Source organism: Schistocerca americana, chromosome X (assembly GCF_021461395.2).
Source record: "Schistocerca americana isolate TAMUIC-IGC-003095 chromosome X, iqSchAmer2.1, whole genome shotgun sequence".
NCBI classification, from domain to species: domain Eukaryota; kingdom Metazoa; phylum Arthropoda; class Insecta; order Orthoptera; family Acrididae; genus Schistocerca; species Schistocerca americana.
In genome coordinates, this window is record NC_060130.1 from 270,300,767 (window position 1) to 270,316,509 (window position 15,743).

Below are 15,743 nucleotides of genomic sequence, written 5' to 3' on the forward strand. Positions count from 1 at the left end.
TGACTGACATGACGTTTAATAAAATCACTCAAAGTCGAACAGAAGATGGCTTTAACATGGTGCAACGAAATGACAGAAATTACGTCTTTACGCTCTAACTAGTCTTGCGGAAGGTTTTCGGGAGATGTTCCAAGTGCGAAGCTCACCACATTCAGCGTCCCGTCATAGCAGCAGCTTGGGAGTCTTTCAAAACTTTGAGGAGTACGTTGATTTTACTAAAGTGTAGCGAATACCCGAGCAACCCGCTGTATTTCGTGGAGACAGAACAGTACATCTCAAGTGAATTTTCCACTCTACACGATACCGTTCTTACAAACGTGGCCTGGAAATTGGTCCTAGAAGGATCTTGGTTGTCAGTAAGAGTCATTTCTTGAAGAGATATTTCGTTTATTGTAGTAGAGTGTATGACTCGTCGAGTACATCATGAACACTGCAGAAGAAACATCTCCCCTTTAGCCGACGTTACTAATGCCAGTTATTTAATTAGTCCTGATAGTGGAAGAAATATTCAGCACCACTATTTGGCTTCCAAGGGGATAAAATGTGGTTGCCTAGAATTTCTGTGCGTGAACGTCCAGAATTCAATCGCTAACACCGGCAAAGCGTTTCGTAGAGTAAAATCACATGACACTGTTTGTCCGTCCATCGGTTGAGAACGTCAAGTTCGACTACTCCTCGATATTTTCGTGAGGAGATACAAGGATTTCCCTCTCCCTTCTCTCTGTCCCATCATCGTCAATACTAGAAACTCATCACATTAAACAGATGCTGTTATCGCAAAAAACTAACGCTTCGAGATGGAACGGTACCAATTGTACGAGAAGAAAGGATCCATAATTCCACAAGACAGTACTTTGGTTTCAACAGTCAGTAATGAGGATCTCTGAGTCATCAGATTTAGTGTATACAACGTAAGTAAGGTGGGAATATAGTGACTGAGTCTTGGGAAAGAATACCTCTATTCTGCCTGAGCGCTTCCGACTGGGTGTGTACCTCCCAAACGCCGCGTCTTGTAACACGAACTGCTTGAGACAAAAATGATTATCTGTGTGACATGATTCAGTCTAGTGAGTTCAAAGCAAAGCTCTTGAGTCAACCTATAGCAGTTGTACAGCGACTGGAGTGTTATCCAGTGCCGTTTTTCTACATTTTTATTTTTTGACATGAAAACGTCTATTCGCTCGTCGGTAGATCTTTCTTGTGTGACATACTACACTATCGCTAATAGTTACGACAGTAATAATGGAATAATGAGTAAACAATGGTCATTTCTGTATGCGTTTCTCATGCCGTATTTGTTTTGCCTGTGATGTCATCGTACCAGTAAAGGCACATGCGTGTGATCGTTGGGAATTAGCTTTGTTTAAAGTTATAAATTGGTGGAGATTGGAAATGTGTTTAGCTTGGACATTAGTTCGGGTGTCATTGTGCAGAGCTTATGGAGCACTTGTATGACCCAAAGTGACACATTAAAAATATTCGTCTGAATATAAATGAAAATCGCTACTAACTTGAAATTTACGAAGTAATGAAAGATGGCGTCTCATATGACTCGTAAATACGCTCGGAATGATAGAAAAAGCGAGTCAGAGGAGAGCGCGCGTCGAAAGGAATCCAAAAAGCGTAAAAAGCCCTGAGACGAGTGAATGCGAGAGCTACGGCAGCGTCGGAAAGGAAATGAAGAAACTGTGCAAAGCGACTACGTAGCCGGCCCATCGGGCATATGCTGCCAGCAACAGTTCTAACTTGTGACTTATCTATTCTGTAATCAATATACTACTCTGCGTACTCATTATATTTATAGAGCTAGATAGTTAAATTACATATTAATACGAAACACTAGTTACGGTCTTAGCTCGACGTTTTCACGAAAAATCTACTGCGCAGACACGGACAGTGTACTCAGATTTTTTTTTTTTTTTTCTGCGGCAGTTATAACGCTCCGTCATTGTTACTATCGTATTGGATCTCACGCAGTAAGGGTAATTCTGAGAATTATTTGGCTGTCAGTGCCTTCACTTCCCAGTGTCCATCTCTGTAGCGGGTGCCATCACTATTAGAACCACATACGTTCGAGGGAACCAATTTTTTATGTATTTGACTACCTGGCTTTAATGAGCCTCTCGAGGCGGCCGCAGCAAAGTGGACAGGATGTGTGTGTCTCAGAATGGCGCCTTGTCCCTAGGACTGTCCGTCAAGTATACGAGATAGGCGAGAAGTGTTTCCCGCGAGCCCACGCCAATTCCTCGTGGCGCCAATAAATCGCAGCGGTGTCGGCCACTCCCTGAGTCGGCGATGCCAGTAGCACTGTGCGAACGTGTCGGGCCGCACACTTAAGTCACCAACACACTGCTCACCATGCTACCGCCAAGTCGTACAAATGCACTCGCAGATATTTTCCTACAGCGTCCAGCGTGCCGACAACTCTTTCGATAGAACCGGTTTCGATCCCCAATCCGACCGTGCCTTTCCTTTGCTGAGAAGTCCACCGTACGACGGAAACAGTCTTTGTGTACTGAGACTCGAGGATCGTTCCGGCAGCGTGGTAGTACTTCTAGCCTTGTTTAGTTTTTGGAAGGACCCTTCAGGAGACCACTTGCCATTGCCTTTTGGTAACCAAACTGTTTCAGAATAGTAAATGACACTGTCACTACGTGCTTGCGAATCGACCAGTGAATACATATTTGAGCAGAAAGTAGCGTAGGAAGTACAAGAATGGTTGAAATGGCTCTGAGCACTATGGGACTTAACTTCTGAGGTCATCAGTCCCCTAGAATTTAGAACTACTTAAACCTAACTAACCTAAGGACATCACACACATCCATGCCCGAGGCAGGATTCGAACCTGCGACCGTAGCGGTCGCGAGGTTCGAGACTGTAGCGCCTAGAACCGCTCGGACACTCCGGCCGGCGAAGTACAAGAGATGCCTCAAAATATATTGCTTCAGGTAGCAACAGCAAACTCCCGATTCTCTAAGGAGTCAGACTCCACAGCATCAAAAGTCTAATTAAGAGGGTCGTTCAATAAGTAATGACCCACATTTTTTTTAAAAAGCCATTAATATACATAGCCAAACGTCCTTGTTGGTGCTTTACATATGATATCTTTTCTGTACGCCGGTGAAGTTTAGAACCGTTCTGGCAGATGATAGACCCGTATTAAAGCGTCAAAGTGGCGTCTACGTACGGCTCACGTTACAAGCAGCGCGCTGTTATTGAATTCTTGTGTGCAGAAAAACAAACCGTGGTGAACATCAATACATGTTTGTGTGCAGTGTATGGCGATTCTTCAGTTGATAGGAGTACAGTTGGGAGATGAGTAAAGAAAGTTACAGTCTCAAGAAATACGGAAACAGATCTCCATGATCAGCCAAGCTCGGGACGTCTTGTCACAGCCAACCTATAGTCCAGACCATGCACCCTCGGACTTCCATCTCTTTGGGCCGCTTAAAGATTCTCCACAGGGAAAGCACTTTGAAGATGACAAGAGTGTCAGTCATGCACCGAAAACATGGCTACGCCTATAGGACAAGAGCTTTTACCAGCATGGAATACATGCTCTTCCACAACGGTTGCGTACGGCCATAGAACATGATGAAGACTACGTAGAAAAATAGGACATGGACATGACGTGTTGATGTAGTTTGTCACCAAATTCTGACTCTTAACAATAAATATGTTCTGAAAGAAGTGTGGGGCCTTAGTTATTGAGCTTTACAAATGAATTAATGTGTTGAATATTTGCACGCAAATGTGTGAGCGATAAAATGTTTGAAATTACGCTTGATTTTTATTGGATGTTGCTAAGTGCTCTCATTATGAAACACTAGATAATACAGTCAGGATAATTTGTGCTCCATTTCAAGCAGAAGCGAGTTTTTCACGCACCTCAATGTTTATGACGTTATATCTCCTGTGCTATATGTCGTATAACGGTATAATTTTTCAGGTACATTCGGCGATATATGCGAATACTGTCTGCAAGCTGCGTTGCGAATAGACTCGTTTGTAAAGAAGTAAGAAATCAAAACGTCATCCTGATGCTGAAGTTTGGATGCATGAACAGCGAGAATGTAGTAAACAAAAAACTTTATTACTTTCATTAGTTTGTGGGGGTGTCAGCGAGAAAAAGGTTCTTAAAGGTTTGAAATTATGTGCAAATTTTGTTGGAAGTCGGTAAGCACTCTCATTCTCAAATACTGGGTGAATAAAATCTGGCTTTTTGCACGCCGTCAGTTCCTCCGCCTTAAGGCCAACACACAGTTTCCATCAGTAATACTTGCCCCCGTTGTGTTAAACATTTAACGTGAGACTATACCTTTTAATGGGTGACTTTTAAAATCTTTAAACTGGGTAATAACCACTCGAAATACTGGAAATTAAATTTTTATTGACCCTGGAAGTCATTAGATACGCAACCACTAACTGGTACCAGGTTTCGGGATAGCAGTTTCGTAATATAGATAGTGCCTACAAGTTAAATATTCGAACCACGAGCATTTGGACATTAAACTAACCAGCAGCTGGTTAATACACCTCATGTGTAAATTGTGCCTAGTGTCTAGTTTAAGTGCCATATAAAGCAGCTACGAGTAGCCAGCTGTACTCTACCTCTCTGCGGCGCTCGAACTGCCCTTCCTAGATAAGAGCGGTGGTAGAACAGTTTTGTCGCCGCTCTTTCAGGATGATCTTCCAGATTTGTTGAATCCATAAAAATACAAACATTTATGTTATACAGTGAACATGTATCGCTGGTACGTAGAGTTTGCTCAGTCACCGACTGTTTTATTGGCTGGACCATATGAGACAAAAGGATCATCCGAGACTACCTGAGGCCACGAATTTCTTGAGAGCACAAATCCAACTGGGAGACCTCATCATCGCTTAAGGGGTGTATCTACGAGGAACTGACGAAAACAGACACTCTCCGTACTTAGTGGTAACATATTCTGGCTGTGGAGTTCCGAAGCAACTGACTTCGCGAAATGTAATTTAGGCTGCAGAAGAGAAATCACTTCAAAGAGAATCAGTCGAAAGACAAGCAGAGAGAAACAAAGACAGCAGTTTCAGCCTACTGATCCTCTTACTTTGTATATTTGAACTGCGTAAGAAATTGCAACTCTAGAACGAGTTTCATTATTCTCTCACGGAAATTGTAAAAATTAATGTGATGTGTTACACCATCGGACGTCTATTCCTCAGTACACAGCTTCAGTACACACTTTCAACATGGGCTTACGACAATTTATTCGTATCCGCGAAAACAGCCTTCAGGTCCCCATTCAGTCACCTAAAATTAAATTTTCAGTGTTCTCTGAGGAATACCGAGATTGTGCTTTCAGAGAGATCTTGTATGAGTTTCTCTTTCACATTTCTTTTTTCAACAATGGTTTCATATCGCAGAGAAGTGAAGTCCAACCTTTCAGCTTACCTGGGCCACATTGGAAGAAGGCGAGTATTTTTGAGCCTCACATAATCTACTAAACACTAACTATAGCCACTGAAAAATATAAATTGGAAAGCTAGGTATGGATGGACCAATGAGAGAAAGATATCGTGTTCCGGGCATTTCAAACCGAATACTTTCAATTTATCATAAAATAAACGGAATTTCACAGATTTTTTTTAACGATCGTGTGATAGTTTCTCTCTTCTTGGGCCGCTTTCGGCAGCATGCGGCCCGCGGTTTGGACACCCTTGTCTTACTGTCAATATCGGAGTGATGCTGATTACGAATCTTATTTAAAAATAATTAGATGAAATAGCTAGTACAAGCAAGGTGTGGACGCTATCTTCCACTGGGAGATTTGAGTCCAAAAATTTGAGCGCCCTCGTGAAATCGGTAGTAGAGAAGGCAAATGGAAAACTTAGATTTGTTTTAACAGTTCTAGAAAAATACGGTGCGTTTGATAAGGAAACCGCATACCAGACACTAGTTCGTCTCGTTATCTACAGAAGCTTGCAGTGATACGAAAATATGCGTTATTTCGGCAGTGACAGCCTAAGATTACGCTTATCTCACATCCTTCAGTCAAGTCAGCTAGAGCAGAGTGTGGAGATTACTGGGAACTCGTTTCAACTAGTCCGGTCTTTCGGCGCGCTAGGCGTTGCTTTCTGACTTCGGAGTCAAAAAATGTGCGTGAAATCTTATGGGACTTAACTGCTAAGATCATCAGTCCCTAAGTTTACACACTTCTTAACCTAAATTATCCTAAGGACAAACACACACACCCACGCCCGAGGGAGGACTCGAACCTCCACCGGGACCAGCCGACTTCGGAGTCCTTCCGGGATAGACGTGTGGGAGCGGTAGCATACAGTGTCAGGGAAGTAGCGTGGCCGCTCGGATGCCTACTGCGCTGTCCGGGGGCAGATAACAGCTCGGCGGGGAACACCGAAACAAGGAGCATATCCACTCCATCTGGGAACACGGAAAACTTAGCAAATAATCGTTGGAAGAACATGAAACAAACTGAGCGCGGGAGCAGAAAGAACAAACTTATACGTCACACAGAAGTCGTGTAGCAAATTTGCTGAATTCTTCGAATCGCAAGCTGTTGACATTCTCTACAGATAACGCGGTGTGTCAGCTGTTACGTAACATCAATGCGGCCTCATTAGGAATCTAGAGGGCACTATTTTTCGGCACTATTTCATCTTACGCAAATATTGCGATGAGATTACGAGTCAATTACTGCGTCGTCGAGGGCGTGGCTCTAGATTCTCTTGCCTGCCTACCTCACTTTTTAACAGCTCATACTCGTAATTTGACTGTATTATAGTCGATTGTTATGCTGTATTCACAATATTTATTTGGCAAAGTGCGGGGTTCGAAACTAAAATCTCTTCCATATGTGCCGCGCATTCAGGTAGCATAGGTGTAGCAACTGTTGCACAGACTTGAGTTTTACGTTGCTGTAATTTAACGCGTCGTGTCATGTAGTGTAGCTATTAAGAAACAGCTCGCAATGAAAACGAATAAATAAAAATTAATGAGGCTCTAGTTTGGTGCAGATTAAGTAAGTGTTTAAAATGTTCAAATGTGTGTGAAATCTTATGGGACTTAACTGCTAAGGTCATCAGTCCCTAAGCTTACACACTGCTTAACCTAAATTATCCTAAGGACAAACACACGCACCCATATGCGAGGGAGGAATCGAACCTCCGCCGGGACCAGCCGCACAGTCCATGACTGCTGCGCTTAGACCGCGCGGTTAAGTAAGTACTTACACAATGTTAACTACACATTATGCACATGAACTCTGTTAGCCGGCCGCTGTGACCGAGCGGTTCTAGGCGCTTCAGTTCGGAACCGCGCTACTGCTACGGTCGCAGGCTCAAATACTGCCTCGGGCATGGATGTGTGATGTCATTAGGTCAGTTAGGTTTAAGCAGTTCTAAGTCTAGGGGATTTATGACCTCAGATGTTTAAGTCTCATAGTGCTTAGAGCCATTTCTGAACCATTTTGAACTCTATTAAATTATTCTGGATACAACCACACCCACGTAGATATGTAAGGATCCATTGGTACCTGACTTTGGAGCGTACCCTCTAAATAGTCCTGAAGATACTATAAAAGTTCTCTTCAGTTAGCTTTCTTACGATGGAAAAGCTACAGTATATATATTTTTGATTTTTAAGGGGGAATTAATGAAGTTAGAAAAACAGGAAACTGATTCCAGTCACATGAAGGTAGAGCAATTTTCTCTGAAATCAATCCAAAATGCAAAAAATATAGAGTGGAAGTTGTTCATTTATTTATTGTCAAAATAATGTAATTTACTTTTGTCAAGACGAAGGTTCAGAATCATCGGAAGTGATTTTCTAAAAAAGCGTCTTTGATAGTTGGATAATAGTTCACTATCTTGACAGTAAATACCTGTATTCACAAATGTATATCCAACTCTGAAAATGTATGTTGGGGTTTGTGTTTACGTTAACAGTGATCTTTTACCAATTTATTTATAATTTCCTCAATTTGCAATGCTCCCGGAATGTGTCGTAATAAAGCTTCTTAGTAATAAAGAGTGACTGGAGCAGGAAATGCATTTTAAAAGAATTTCGTTAGTCAGTCGCAGACCTGAACGAATACTTATAACAACGATAAATTTAAATTTTAACTGTAAAGATGTCTTTTTTGGTCTACAGAATACAAATTATCGCTATGTTATGTATTTTTTCATATTAATAAGTATGGATGCTGAAACACAAATGGTGTAATAAGTACGTAACGATGACATTTCCCAATATTTTTGGTTTCCCTGAACCTACTCCGCCTGAACGAAGTAGTCTTGCACTCAGTAAAAGGAGGTTGCATTTATTTTTTATAGGGTGAGATTTGTCACCCTCGCAAAAAATACGTTTAATGTAACTCTCTGCTGCGTATTATTGGAAAATACACACATATCACCACAAACACTGAAAAACCAGTATATGGAAATACAAATCTGTCAACACCGCTATAATCTGACTACCTCAGCCGGCCGGGGTGGCCGAGTGGTTCTAGGCGCTACAGTCTGGAACCGCGCGATCGATACGGTCGCAGGTTCGAATCCTGCCTCGGGCATGGATGTGTGTGATGGCCTTAGGTTAGTTAGGTTTAAATAGTTCTAAGTTCTAGGGGACTGATGACCTTAGAAGTTAAGTCCCATAGTGCTCAGAGCCATTTGAACCATTTTTGACTACCTCAAATTCCGAAGGGCACCAGGTTCGTGTCAATAAGTAAAAGATTTTTGCAAAATAAATGTTAGAGATATAAAAATTGGAAATAAAAGTTACCGGAAGGTAGAAGCATGAGCCAAGTGTGCACATATAAACCCTCATGGCTGATTCCGAGTAATACTTTACAGCAGTAAAAGAACGTTCAACTTTCTCCGATTTCTAAATAGTCTAGTAAACCTACGTGACGTACTGAAACGTCATTTGCTGGTACATGCCTTATAAAGAAATTCAGCCTTAATTTGATAACGTAATACACTAGAAAGATACTGTGATCTATCAAATACCTCTAATAGACCAGAAATCCGTCCAGAATGCAAAAACAGAATATCATTGGTTTAGCTTGTGACAGGTAGCACGACAGGTTTGGCTGTAACATTTTGAGAATAAGATAGGTTAAATTAGAATGTATCACGCATGCGACTTCTACGTCTCGCATTGCTACGTGAGTCTGCTTTACAGAAATATCACTCATCATACCTAGTGTGTCTTATAAAGAACAGCTTTTTAACCGCATGTCTCGAGGTATTCTGGAGAACCAGGGGACTCAGTGCGAAAAATAAATAAATAAATAACCGCTTCAGACAACACCTGGAAACTGCCATGAGCAGTTCACTGATGAATATTTCCATTAGCTTCCTGCCACTGCAATTCTAAACAAGCAGAAGCGGCTGTTCTCACAGCGCAGTTGTTGTATCTATGTAATTGTTTAACCGCTGACGGTAATGAAAGTGAGACCCAATAAAAGCACACTGTTGCAGCTTAATAATTGAAGAACTGCTATCATTTTAATAGTGTAAACGAAGGAACATATGATTTAAAAACATACGAAACTTTAAAATAACGAAATGGACATTGCTGATCAAACAGAGTATTTCACGTTCTAATAAGCCAAAATATTCCACCTGCTTTCATTTCGCACCGGCTCCATGAAAAGTGAATATTCCCAGGAGAAGAGTCTAGGAACAGCGCTAGGTTTGACAGCAGAATTTATTAAATTTGCTTCCGGATCATGAGTATGTAGTGATGATGGTGGTGATACATGGGGAAAAAGTGAAATGGGCAGTTCGGGTTAATGAAAGCGCAGAAGTCTTGTTTTAAATGAACGTAAATGAAGTATGCCTAGACTGCAATAAAAATCTAATAAAACAGAAACAGAACTGTATTACGTTTTTTGTCTGTTAAACAGATGTCAAAACATGCAGACACGGGCAATGTAAGAAAAAAAAAAAAAAAAAAAAAAAAGGATGAATTAAGCCATATTGACAAACGATGATATTCAAGAGGAAGAGTGTGACAAGATTATATCTCATTCTCTTCAGTCAGAAAAATGCTCAAGAACTGTTTAGAACATAAAGGCAAGCACTAAAAGTTTCTAATTCAATGATCTTTCACCCTTAGCAATGCTTCCTTGAGGACAAAAAGATTGCGCATTGGATTCGATGTTAAACTAGAGGTCTTCCCACAGTTGTCTGTTTCAGGTGGGTTTAGTTTCCAGTACTTATATGTCTAAAGAAAGTGTTACAGTGTTTCAGGACCACCATTCGAGTTTATGTTTTCCCCACTTACCTAGGAACATAGGCAATAAATTTGTAAAGTTAAACCACTTTCCCTATTTATGGTCGAAATAAAAAATAATTTGTGGAAAATAGAAATAAAAGGGAAAAAAGTAGTGATATGCAAAACTAGTTGTACCATATAAGAGATAATTCAAAGAGATAGTTTTTAGGCCCGTAGTACAAACAGGAAATGTAAAGTGACTGCTTTAAAAGTAACATTCCGATTCTAAAACACGTACAACAGAAACAAATCAACAAATGTACATGGGTCACACTTTACTTTGTGCTTCGTAAAATAAGACTAGCACGACAGAATTATTTCTATTTCTTCTGTAAGATCTTAGCGGTCTAGATAAATGCTGTATTTTAATACAGCTGTACAATTAATATTTTACATTTATTTCCGATGTGGTTACCAGAAAATTATTTCACGACTGAATAACCGTTCAACCGGGGAAAGTTTTACCTTGCGATATTTCAATGCCACGTGACACTATGTTCGATTGTGTAACGAGGCGACACGGATAGGCTTGTTAGCTAAGATACTGTATCTGCCGAGAGGACACAAATAAGTCTCACTGCTTATCCCACCAACAAGTTTAAAGTTCTGTATCGTTACTTGCCCTAAAGTATCCCTCGGCTGTACTCGCTCATTCAAGACGAGTATCAAATCAACTGAAATGAAAGTATTTATTAAGGAGTGGCGGATTCCGTTTGACGGGCGAGTCTGCGGGGGTGCGGTAAGGCGTCGGAGAAGCAAGGCCAAACAAGAGATGCCGACACTCTGAGGCCTGCTGCCCACTGAATGAAAACACAGTCAAAAGAGAGCACTACAACTGATTGCTAGGACAAGTATGAGAGGATACCAGGGCGTAGAAGTTGAGCGGCCGTAGGAACCAGATTACGACCGGTCCCGTTAACCAGAGCTGACAAATCTGAGTTTTTTTAAAAATAGATTTGTGGGCAGTTTATTTGTCGCAGACTTGCGAGCCAAAGGACTGAGTGAAATACGGAGCCACAGGGCGTAGATTACTGATCTACAGTTCTGGACTCGTCCCCAAGCCGCTTCAAATTCGGTATTCACGGCGTGGGAACTGTTCTCAACTGAACTGCGGAACTCGTCAGGTAGAATCATTACCAGCAAAGTATTTGAAACATTGATTAATTTTACTGATTGTTTTGCATGGTGTTCGTGACAACGCATAGTAAAACTACTTCAGTTTATTCCTTAGGAAAAATGGATAAAATCTGAAGGTGCCAAAGTTCATAAAGTAAAAACAGGACGATTCTTTAAAATTCGTCAGACACTTACAAAAAATGAATCTAGCTGTCATTTTAAATAAGCATAGTTATTTTGTCAAGCGGCGGAAACACTCTGGATGTCTTACACTGTATTTCAGTCGTCTCGTCTACTTCGGACACTAAGATCTCCAAGCGTGGTCGCAGTTTCCTAGCCATTGTCTCTAAAATTAGGCGGAGCACAAGGTCCTACACCCGTAAGACGTCACTCTTGCGTGTACGTTGGAGAGGAAACGCTAAACTTAATTTCATGTTAAGAAATGCCTTTGAACTATCCGTGCGGAGCGCTAAAAGTACGAAGAGGGGAAAAAATAATTCGTGTTCGACAGGCTTCTTCTAGCACACTAACACCGCTGCAACAATGGAAATATTGAAAGGGCTACGAAGTTAAATGAAGAGAAACAAACACTGAAACGAAATTCAAATTGACACAAAAAAGAGAATAATTTTTTATCTTCGTAATAATTTCGATAAGATCGGTAGCATTTAAACATCGTATTTAGCTCAGATTTTTGGACATCAATTGTTCTGCTCCGTCTAGTGCCTACAAATTAATCGCGATAATCGGCAAACGGCTAAATTGTCACAAATATAGCTCGTTACAGCTTCTTACCTTTTTTAAATTATTAATTTCTCCATGAGAAGAGCAGTGAGTACCACAGCTGTAGATAATTGCCGCTGCTCCTGGTGTAAGATTTTCTGTTTAAAAAACACGATCAATTAACGACCTTTAGGAAGTCGAATCCTGTCGTGCTTTTTAAACAAAAGACTTCACAACTAGAGCTGCTGTTACTGACAGCAGTGGTCTTTCACTGTAAGGCAAAGCGGACGCAGTTGGTCTGTTACACTACGCTCACCAGGTCCAAGTGGAAAGTGTCCTGCTGAAGCTGTTCGCCCGCAAGGCGTTCCTGCACAGATGTTATACGTCCCAAGGCGAACAGTACTTAACGGCAAGAAACTAAACACTACTCAGCCAAGCAGCTGATCTACATTTCATACAGATTTTTAGAGGGAGTATCAGGGTAAGGTTTCACTTCTTCTCGTGCAATTGGAAAGCATAACATTCCCATACAACACCTCCACTATGCAGGGCAGAAAACTTTGTGAATTGTTATATTTAAGTCTAGCTAAACAGTAACAATACTTCAGCCGCATTTAATGGACTTTATGAGACACTATAAATTCGTTAATGCTTTATAGGATATATAACAGGCTACAGTGGATGGCACATGAACATTCCAAGCCACCGGCTTACTCTGGGGTGCAGTGTTCACCCAGAATGACAAAACATGTTGACTTTTGACCTGGACTGCCGTACAAACATGTACGTGTCGTTATCGCCTTAGTTGCGAGAAAGACCAGCGGGGCGTGTAAACCGAGACATATTTGGGGTACAGTTACGCTATCTGAAAGCTACTTAAGTGACTCAGGCACAGAGCTGCTGTCCTATACTGATATCATCCCACCGGTATATCACCATATCTCCAACTACTTCTGTATAAACCACCGAGGAAAACACTAATTTTAATGCCGATCACGTTTTCTAAGAGTATGCTATACTGCTCAGAGGATAAATAGGGCACACACATCGCTGGCAGTGTAGACATTGGATATTTATAAAAAAATTCTGGGAGATTTTTGCCCTTACTAAATTATGTAATAAGTTGTGAACAGTTTAGTCTGGCGTGTGTTCCAGCAAGTGACAAGTACATAACATACTACGACTTTCACGCGAACATACCGGTGTTATCAAACAAAGGAGGACCTTCACTGAAATCATGTCGATATTACGAAAATATATTCATCGTTATTATATAGACACAACACAGCGATTTCCAACAATTTATTTTTGATGTTTGTTTATCGGTATATTTGAGGCGAAATTTCCTAGCAAGCAAAAGTAGATAAAACGAGTTAGTAGTGTAACGAGGTTGGTCAAACCGCCTGCATACAGCTGCTCAATAGCAAATTTAGTGTCAGCACACCCGTTTTGCGTTTCGTTTCTTAACATCGTCAGTGGGGTTAGAGATTTGCTTGCTATCGTTTCGCTGTCTCAGGCGTGTTTCAGTTTTAGTATAGACAGTTACAATTCTGCGACCAATTTTAGCACTTCTCGTCATTGTTGTGACGTACAAGAGTTACTGTAACAGCATTCACAGCAGAAATGACGATAGGTGCAAAATCGACCGCCCACTGTCATTGTGGCGTACAATGTCGCCCAGCAAAACTACACACTGACGATGCTTTGACAGGAACCGGCAAACCCATCCGGTCAGAAGAAAACAATAACAAAGGTGTTAGATGTAGACGTTTTGCCGAACCACATCACTGAGTCAGTAAGAGCGGGGGATGGCTCCACACACGAAGGACTCGCTAGCGGGCGACATGACGTTCGCGTAGTGGAGCGGTGCGGCCGAAAAGGCGCGAAGGGATGGCGCGGCCACGTGCACCCCGCGCTGTCACTCAGTGCGGCCAGGCCCCGCCTACGGGCCCCCTGGCAACCAGTCACGTGACCGCCGACGCGCCGCACTCCGCCCCTTATCATTTTCACACGAGCTTCACGCCTACGCCGACAACAATAACAAACAGCTGTTCCCCGCGGCGGCCGACACCTCCTCCGGCGACGCGCGCCGTACGGCACTACACAGCTGCCGAGCGGCTCAGAGCCGGTGCGAAGCCCGGCGACAGATAACACGCACAGTCGGTCCACAACGGGAGGGTGGAGGTGCAAACCAGATAACAAAACAGCGGGAGCGACAAGAATGTAACGAGAAGAGAAGCGAGGGCGAGGAGCACACCTGTCCAGACGAGGGCGCCTGCAGGTATGTCGAGACGTCGGGCTCCACCATGCAGCTCCGCAGCGTGTCGGGGATGAACATGGTGCGAGCACGTCGGCGGCGGCGCGAGTACTGCCGGCCCGGCAGGCTGGCGGCGGCGGCGGCAGCGGCGGCGGCGGAGGCCGGTACGCCCCGCGGGGGCGGGCCCTCGCCCCCCTCCCGGGTGGGCCGGCCCGGCGCCGCCCCGCTGCCCCCCGCGCCCCCCGCGGCACCGAACCACCGCGGCGACCACGTGCGCTCCGCGCAGCGCAGAGCCCAGCCGCAAAAAGCGCGGCTGCCGCAGCCACAATCCGCACCGCGCGCTCCTCTCTGCGCTCATTTCCATACGCTGTCTATCTCTACGAACTGTGCATTTTAGAAACGCATTCCCTTTTTTGTCAATTCGCAAAACGTTCTGAATATTGCACCTCTTATCACCGGGATCAAAATTTATAAGAAGAATATAATAATCCCAATCCCAAAGAAAGCAGGTGTTGACAGATGTGAAAATTACAGAACTATCAGTTTAATAAGTCGCGGCTGCAAAATACTAACGCGAATTCTGTACAGACGAATGGAAAAACTAGTAGAAGGCGACCTCGGGGAAGATCAGTTTGGATTCCGTAGAAATATTGGAACACGTGAGGCAATACTGACCCTACGACTTATCTTAGAAGCTAGATTAAGGAAAGGCAAACCTACGTTTCTAGCATTTGTAGACTTAGAGAAAGCTTTTGACAATGTTGACTGGAATACTCTCTTTCAAATTCTGAAGGCGGCAGGGGTAAAATACAGGGAGCGAAAGGCTATTTACAATTTGTATAGTAACCAAATCGCAGTTATAAGAGTCGAGGGGCATCAAAGGGAAGCAGTGGTTGGGAAGGGAGCGAGGCAGGGTTGTAGCCTCTCCCCGATGTTATTCAATCTGTATATTGAGCAAGCAGTGAAGGAAACAAAAGAAAAATTCGGAGTAGGTATTAAAATCCATGGAGAAGGAATAAAAACTTCGAGGTTCGCCGATGACATTGTAATTCTGTCAGAGACAGCAAAGGACTTGGAAGAGTAGTTGAACGGAATGGATAGTGTCTTGAAAGGAGGATATAAGATGAACATCAACAAAAGCAAAACGAGGGTAATGGAATGTAGTCGAATTAAGTCGGGTGATACTGAGGGAATTAGATCAGGAAATGAGACACTTAAAGTAGTAAAGGAGTTTTGCTATTTGGGGAGCAAAATAACTGATGATGGTCGAAGTAGAGAGGATATAAAATGTAGACTGGCAATTGCACAGAAGGCGTTTCTGAAGAAGAGAAATTTGTTAACATCGAATATAGATTTAAGTGTCAGGAA

At 42.6% G+C, this 15,743-nt stretch overlaps 1 protein-coding gene across 7 annotated transcripts in view; it reads right to left on the reverse strand.

Annotated features, from left to right (window-relative positions):
- LOC124556761 (nuclear factor 1 X-type) overlaps positions 1 to 14,493 on the reverse strand; it is a 587,449-nt gene extending 572,956 nt beyond the window's left edge. For all 7 annotated transcript variants that reach the window (XM_047130767.1, XM_047130763.1, XM_047130765.1 and 4 more), the window contains exon 1: positions 14,376 to 14,493. In XM_047130767.1, coding sequence (XP_046986723.1) covers positions 14,376 to 14,456 — 81 coding nt within the window. In that variant the 5' untranslated portion in view covers positions 14,457 to 14,493. The remainder of the gene's footprint in view (positions 1 to 14,375) is intronic.
- Between the last annotated feature and the right edge of the window lie 1,250 nt (positions 14,494 to 15,743).